Here is an 8323-nt window from a genome sequence, read left to right as displayed (position 1 = left end):
ACCATTCTGAGATAAGGAAAAGATAACATTTTTCCTGTTTAGTTCCACGTTCACCGGCTTAAGAAAGGGTTTTGAAGCATTCTAAAGGGTCAAACTAAATTCTATTCAGTCACCTTCATGAAAATGAGTATTGAATGCATTCTATACATACCCTTCAGTATGAAAAATGATCAAGAGTATTTGGACTCTCACAGAGGAGATGATACGACATTCCAGAAGAATTAAGTGTGCATTGCCTCCTCATGCCTACCTGACAATGTATCTGAGAATAGTATGAAACCTTTATAATTAGCTTTGCAATGGATACTTGAGCAACATGTTTGGCTTTACAGGTAGCCAACTGCTACACACAACGCTGAAAACTTAATTAAGTATCACTATAATATACATGTATTGCTGCGGTGATTTAGACCCACCCAGCCTAGTCTCCACCTCCACCCAGGCATTATACAGGGGATCAATGGGCAGTCAAAGAGCTTACTGCATAAACCATAGTACATTTCATGAGCACAATGTATTGCAAATTGGGACTTGTAAGCCAATACTTGCAAGTGATTACATTCGTAATTGAGAACCAAAGTAATGAAATGAGAAATACCCAAAAAGTATTATCCATTTTAAGAAGAAAGGCAAGGACTTTCCCCTTTGGGGTGGTTATTATGTATAACATTCCTATCATGGGAGATATATATGTGACCCGCTACAACAAAATGATCCTAAAGTCGGGCGAGGTCGATTATTTGAAGATTGCATGACACAATTCCCTAATCTTTCTGCTTTAAATTGATATATAACACGTCTTATAAAAATAATCGGCTGCGGAGATATCGATGTTTAAAAGAGAGCATGTCAAGACGTCTGGGAAATCACTGTTTCGAGAAAAGCGCCCTAAAAGTTCTCCTTGCGACGCAATCACAATCAAGAGACACGCAAGTCAGTATTCACCTCCGGACAATAGAAGTTAAGCCCTAGCAACCCCCGAAATGCTCATTCAAACACAGCGTCGGCGGTCTCCTCACCGACCAATCAGCGACCAGGATGTCAGGAGAAGCGGCTAGGTATGGCGCAACCCGCCCGCACGCACCAGTCGACTGGGCAGTGTGCGAGCTTCACGCGTCGGTTAGCGGCAAGCAGCAAACTGACCAATGAGATCACTCTGGTCGTTGTTAGGGGCGGAGCCTATGTGTGGCGCTCAATCCAAACTATGTTCGAACCAGTTTCTGCTTCGTTGAAACGCCGAAAAAACATGGCCCAGAAAAACGCTATTTTTTGGGCTTTCCTTTCATCATTTTGCTTCAAAATTTCGACAGATGATAGAAGACATGTCAGACTCTAATAATATGTCAAATTCAGAAAATTGTAAGTTTTGACCAATTTTGATGCTCTAACTTCAAACTCGATTTTCACGGCTTCGACCGTGCGCGACTTTAGGACCATTTTGTTGTAGCGGGTCACATATATATTTTTTTTCTTTTGCAAGTTGTATATTTTGCCAATATCAGTCAACTTGTGCAAATAGAAACGATGCAAAATATATATGGCATGTAAAGTGTGTTATAGGTTAAGCCCTGCATTCTCAGTGAACCACTGATGTCATCTATAACTTTAAATCATGCAGTGCCACACTGTCCATACAAAAATATGTGTAATAAAAAGAAAATCTGCGACTTCAAAAATCATATTTTCTGACCAATAATATAGAGCATTACACAAATATTGCCTCTTTAGGGGTGTAATATTATACTTGAGATCCCCATGGGAGTTACATTTTCAAGAAATTACTGTTTCGAGAAGGAACATAACTCCCAAGGAACTTTCAAGTGTTAAATTACAATGATAGACAAGGCAAGTTATGTATACTGTTCATGGTCTACTTAAATACACATTTCTTCATTCTAGCCCTGATGGCAGCCAGTTAAATTCTTACATCATAATATGATATAATGTCACTGCTCACAATATAACAATTCCTTGTTCCTTTCTGCATTAGTTACAGGACTGCATTATGACCCAATCATGGACCAGTATTTACGTAGACCATTTAAAATAACAGTGTATAACACACTGGCTCTCTATACTTTGCTGTCACTGCCCCGAATGTCATGTCGACTTTACATTTTAACTTTACATCGAAGTCTCCCTCACCATGGTGAGTCTCAAATAATCTTCTATTGCACTTTAGCAGCTACAAAATGTCTCTGGTCACTCCAGCGGTGTCAATAAATGTAAAGTGATCCGTCCGAAGGCGTGATGTAACCAACGGCTATGAGCAACACGTCTATAAGAGTCCACACGCCAGCTCCACCGAAGCTGAAGAGTTTGCCCAGGCCGGATTGCCAGTAGCCCAGGTAGAATCTATCGGCACCAAATCCCCCCAGTGTGATGCTACAGAGGACAAAATTTGACCACATTGATGATCATTAAATGATTTCCAGTGAAAACAGAACTTGCATCAACGGGAACAATGGAAATAAAAATATTCACAGATATCATAATGGCAGTTTTTGTGATGATGTATATATCAAACCAGTAATTACAGTGGAGGATCCGGGGGGCGTACCGGGTGTGCGCCCCCCCCCCCTTTATTTATTTTTTAAACAAAAGATATAAAAAGAAAAAAATGAAATGAAACCCAGAAATAGCACCAGAAATTTTTTTGCGCCCCCCTCGGAATTCCTGGATCCACCCCTGAATTATGATCAATGGTCCTGCCAACACTGCTAAACCTGGAGAATGTGGAGTACCTTTGACCTTTGACATTTTTTTTTCATGTGGTCTGCTTGCATTTAGCATCTAGAGAGTGCTGACTACATTTTTGCAAATTTGGGCAAAGAGGAATAAAAGATGGCCTTTCAATTTACTCTGGTTGACTCACCAGTGAAAACATATCTCTGGTCATGACGAAAAGAGGTAAAACTTTGAATTTTGATGACACATCATAACCACAAATCAAATACAGTTCGACCTCGATTATCCGGCCATGTCGGGACCGGCGCTCATCCGGATAAGCGAATTGGCCGGATATGGGAGACATTCAAGCTGCCGTCCCAGTGCACTGGCAGCTAGGCAGGTAGCGTACCCCGCAACGGTGGTGTAATCTATGCTAGCCTGCGCAAAATTGTAGTCCCTTCTTCACAAAAACAAAGTATATCTTTATGTGAAAATCATACATGTTTTACCTCATGAGCTACTGAGAAACCTATCATGCACATCTTATGAAGTTAGTGAAATAGATCCATGAAAAGATGTTAAAGTCACTGTTTTTTCTCAATGTTTGGATGAAAAAAAAAATGTCCTTCACTGCGTGAACGCGTCCGGATAATAGAGATTTCCGGACAAAAGGAGGCCGGATAATCGAGGTTGAACTGTACATGTTATTTGTTCACTCCACCAATCATCTCTTCAACGATTATCAAAAACCTAACTTCTTCTGAAATCACTATTTCATGATACCAGACCAGTTCAACTGTTGGTGCTTTCTCTACTGTTAACCATTAGAAAATTCTGCATTGTTGATTCACGCAAGCCATCCATTACTGGCTTTAAAAAAAAAAAGTCACATGTCATGGAAAATATAGGAAGCTTTGGTTACAATGAAGCTGCATCCTTTATAAAGGATAGTCTGAAAAAGATGGATTGAACTGCATCTCAAACAGCATAAACAGTTTCCCTTAGATCTAAAAGCATCTGCTCCCTCCATGATAACTTGAAAAGAAATTTGACATATTTAGATTGTAACCTACCTTAATATTAATGCAGTACTCCATTTGTAGCCAGATGTCCAATTGCAAGGTTTCCGTCTGTAGAAATTTCTAGAACCTGCAAAACAGAAATTACCAGAAGTCAAAGTGGAAAGCCCAATAACCTACATAGCACCACATGCAGTAAATGGTAATTTTTACCAAAGCAAGATGAAATTCTTTATCTCTTATGTTTTGCAAAAGTGTATGCATGGCTGTGACAAGTAGATGTGAACTGACTCTGAGTCATCATGATGCCCAAACTATTTGTTATTAAAAAAAAAAAGGCAATGAAAACTTATGATTGAATATGACAGCTGTTGACCTATTGTGGCTCAATGGATTATACTATAGATTGTCAATCACTGTGTTCCTGGTTCAACCTTCTTGGCTACAGTGGTTGCGCCCCTTGGCAGGGCACTTTATTCTAAGATTGCCTAGCTTTCAGAGTGGACTCAAGGCCATAAGTCTTGTGGCTGCTTGCTTGTAAACATTTAATGCTTCCTCAGTGGTCATGCAAAAATAAATCTATCCAATTCAATCACTTCTATCTATGTTGCCCCCAGCCTGTTCTTAACAAACTCTCCTCTGGAACTTATCATGCATGAAAGATGGTCATGGTGTACCTGGGGGTATTAAGTACAAACACTACTTACCTAAACACAGAACATCATCATCTACAGTGCAGTTGACCCTAATGAATTGCTTTGGGCAGGCATAGACTTGGCAGTTGTTGGCTGGTGTACATGACTGCTGCCACGTCTCAGTCTGATAGCAATATCTGCACTGATATGACTTCTCTACGGGCAAGGAACCCTGAAAATTGGATGTGACACAGCATTGCTCAAAGTTATATTATGACAGGCATTCAACCTTGCTGTAGAAGGGAGAGCACTGACATTTGTTTTGTATTTTGCATTTCATATATTATTATCTTGTTTAGATTGCAAATCTTATATTCCTCTTTTTTACATTGAACAATACAGTATATGACAATATGGCACCTACTAGTATGTTTTCAGTATTTTCATAGCATGACTACAATGCAATTGCAGAGACTTTTGTCATTTTTTTTTGATTGCTCAAAGTTTTTTTACCGAGCTGATATATTTTTATATTCCCCTTGAAGTCAGCAAATGTCCTCACCTTGGAACATCACCTTGCATTAAAACTAGAGCAACAACATGTCATTCACATCTCATATCATAGCTCAAACTCTTACCACACTTGTCACTTGTGGTAAGAGTTGTGCTAGGTATGTTTCTCCCCTCCAAAAATGACAAGACTTCCATCAATCAATTTTCGCTGTAATTGTTTAATAATGACATCAAAACAAATAATAAAAATCAAACTCATATAATCATTAGCCAACCTACAGACAAAGCTGCACACTGGCACTGGTCCGATGGTCCGGGACCACTAAAAATCACTGTCGGACCAGTAACTTTTTCAGGAAAGGACCAGTTAAAAATGGAAAAACTGGGTGCCTGTTGGTCCCACAGACAGGTCGGACCAGTAGAAAAAAAAATGGGTTAGTGTGCAGCCCTGCAAAAGGGAAAAAAGATCACACCAAAAGAAATCTCACTATGCAGTCAAGTCCTTGCTTTGGCATGCACGTGGTGTTGTACACTCTGCCATAGACACATGACTCATCAAAACTGCAGTTCAGGCATTCAGCAGCCAGTTTATCACAGCCTAGTCCTGATGGGCACAGCTCAAAGTATCCGGGTTCTGTCTCTTCATCTGACATGGTGGTGGCCTGAGTCCCCTCACTTGGTGGGGTGGATGTTGATGCAGACTCGTCTGTTTGCGGCTCGTATGCTGTACCAGTTGCTGAGCTTGTGGTCTGCGGATAGAATTTAGATTACTCTTGTACGAAATGAAACATGTGCGATGTGACATAATCTAAACTAAGAGACAACTGAAAATGGGCAGTACACATTCATCGCCTGATAAAGGTTAAATAAGCATATGTGTGTGTGCGTGTACATATAATGTATACAATAATCAATTCATTTCAAAGTTAATTCCATTTTTTTTGACAGAACATAATAACAAACTCTTCATTCTTTTTTTTAAAGAATGATGTACGTGATGTATTGTGAGATGAACAGAGTACACAGTATCAAAGCATCATAATAACAAGATATTAGATTAAATCATCAAAGCAAACAATATATAACGTCCATAGCATTAATAATCTCTGCTTGTACTCAGCAAAAATTACTGCAGATAGATTCTACCTTCCAGACAACAAACAAGTGACACAAACCTGTGTTGTAGAGATTGTTGAATTTGAATCTGCCGACACTGTTGCATTTGTTGAGTTTGTTGCACTTGATGTGCCCGAGGTCAAGCTGTCTTCAGTTGGTGTGGTCGGAGATGCTGTGACATTGGCTCCCTTAGTCGTGTTGTTATTCGCTCCATTTTGTGAGGCTGTTCTTGTTGTGGCTTGCATGGGTGTGGTGGGAGGATGCTGTGGCGTTGTTGCTCCTGTTTTTGCACTTGTTGTTCCGACTTGAGGATCAAGAAAAGATTTTAAAAAAAAATCAGAATTAGAAAATATATTTTGTCATTGTGCAACTAATTTAATTTTACATGCTGTGAGAAAATATATGCTGTTATTGTGTAACATTAGCTCTCAGGGCTGCCAACATTGGAAACTAGTTGAGAGTGAGACTCCCATAGGCCAATGCTGTAATTTAGGAGTCAAAATGAGTGAGATCAATAGAAATGCATGCAAATGAAATAAAGTTTTAGAGTGAGAAAGGACCAAAATGAGTGAGTTTCACTCTCAATGAGTGAGAGTTGGCAGCCCTGAGTTCTACCAGGTGTAACAACAACATTCACTAACACTAATATTTTAACTAGTTAGAGAGTCTATATCTAGTAGAATCTAGGTCTAGTTCCACTTCTAGTTCTAACTAGATAATCCTATTTGTGAATTTTGTATTAATTTAGTCGGGTGGTCTACTGAAAATAAATTAAAATTTTGTGAATCCCTATGTAGCTAGTTTGAGAATCAGAATGTCAGAATTGGTGCTGAATATGAATTTTAGGTCATCTCTCTGGTAGTGGAATTAGGTTATAATATTGGCAGCCTATAAATTTAATTTAAATATTCATGGACTAATAATAATATGGAACACGGGGATCCCCATGGCATTGCCATTCTGAATCTTTTTTTTTTGATAATGCTCAGTGTAGATTTTGAATAAATTTAAAGCCTAGTAGTGTAAGGGAACATAATGTGTAAACGATTGTAACAGATATGCCGAGAGAGGGCGGAAGGAACAACGAAAGATGGCGACAGTCCACGGAGGACTTATGTTGACGTTTCGGTACCGAAGACCGAATTAAAGTGTTCAAAAGGCAATTCCCTGTCTGGTTCTAGTGTCATTCCCTGTTGTGCAAAGTTGTCCCCTTTCAGTAGGCCTACGTAGATCAGTTCGGGAAACCCACTCACAAGGGGGGCCCCTCCTTATAAGTAACCCGTCCCCCTTATAAGTAATCCCGTCCCCCTTATAAGTAACCCCCGGGGCACCCCTTATAAGGAGTCTCCACGCTTTTTTTGCAATGCAACGCGAAAATGAAAGGACTGCGGCAATTCGCTTGATTATGTCCATAAAGCTTCACAAGTTTCCTAGTTACTCACGAAATTTGAGCAAAATCGGTTTGAGGCATCATATCTAAAATCATGGATTTAAATGCAATGTCAAACGACCCATGCGAATGCTGAAATGCGAGCGATTACTGGCGTGAGTGTCGCCAGGCGCGGCGGCGCGGCAATGCTTGAGTGCAGACGTGGCGACTGAGTACGGAGACTTCCGTACTCAGTCGCCACGTCTGCACTCAAGCATTGCCGCGCCGCCGCGCCTGGCGACACTCACGCCAGTAATCGCTCGCATTTCAGCATTCGCATGGGTCGTTTGACATCGCATTTAAATCCATGATTTTAGATATGATGCCTCAAACCGATTTTGCTCAAATTTCGTGAGTAACTAGGAAACTTGTGAAGCTTTATGGACATAATCAAGCGAATTGCCGCAGTCCTTTCATTTTCGCGTTGCATTGCAAAAAAGCGTGGAGACTCCTTATAAGGGGTGCCCCGGGGGTTACTTATAAGGGGGACGGGTTACTTAAAAGGAGGGGCCCCCCTTGTGAGTGGGTTTCCCGAACTGAGATCTACATTTAAATAGTCTATTTAACATTTAAATAGCAATAGCTGACCTATCCTGTCTACAATTTGACAAAAGTGGGGGAGTTCGAGAATCGAGTAAATTTATTGTATGGTTGGGGCACCACCTATCGGCAGGGCACCTTCCCATCGGCACCCTGCATATCATGGCTGTTTGCGTATAGAACGAAAAGGTACGCGCGTGATTAAGTGTCATTAGCTATAAAGACAATAAAAACGAAGAATGGCCTGTGAAATTCACGTGTATTACCTATGCTGTGAAATTCACGTGTATACCTATGGAGGGGAGGGGGTGCCGATCGCAAGGTTCCCTTTTTAGCTGCGCGAAGAAAATGAAACGCACGCACGCACTAAAATTGCGCTATTTTAAAACGGAGATTCATAA

The 8323-nt window shown here is 40.4% G+C and overlaps 1 protein-coding gene across 1 annotated transcript; it reads right to left on the bottom strand.

The window, feature by feature from the left end:
• Nucleotides 1–2153: 2153 nt before the first annotated feature.
• Nucleotides 2154–6198, bottom strand: LOC139713319 (TM2 domain-containing protein 3-like). The gene is made up of 5 exons (XM_071625065.1): nt 6013–6198; nt 5326–5586; nt 4397–4556; nt 3744–3819; nt 2154–2385 (listed from the first exon to the last, which is right to left on the bottom strand). Exons 1-5 carry the CDS (start codon nt 6196–6198, stop codon nt 2217–2219), a joined length of 852 nt encoding a protein of 283 aa, XP_071481166.1. The 3' UTR covers nt 2154–2216.
• Between the last annotated feature and the right edge of the window lie 2125 nt (nt 6199–8323).

Source organism: Diadema antillarum, unplaced genomic scaffold (assembly GCF_040938485.1).
Source record: "Diadema antillarum isolate AM-2024a unplaced genomic scaffold, OU_Dant_1.0 seq00001947_RagTag, whole genome shotgun sequence".
NCBI classification, from domain to species: domain Eukaryota; kingdom Metazoa; phylum Echinodermata; class Echinoidea; order Diadematoida; family Diadematidae; genus Diadema; species Diadema antillarum.
The sequence above is the reverse complement of the archived record's forward strand: the minus strand, read 5'-3'. Positions and strand labels throughout refer to the sequence as shown.

Bases quoted from the DNA above. Each gene is read 5' to 3' on its own strand.
- LOC139713319 (XM_071625065.1), bottom strand. From the start codon at position 6,198: ATGCAAGCCACAACAAGAACAGCCTCACAAAATGGAGCGAATAACAAC. The intron at 5,587-6,012 runs GTTTGTGTCACT...TTCTATCCGCAG, and splicing joins CAACAATCTCTACAACACAG to ACCACAAGCTCAGCAACTGG. The intron at 4,557-5,325 runs GTGAGATTTCTT...TCCAATTTTCAG, and splicing joins AGCAAGGACTTGACTGCATA to GGTTCCTTGCCCGTAGAGAA.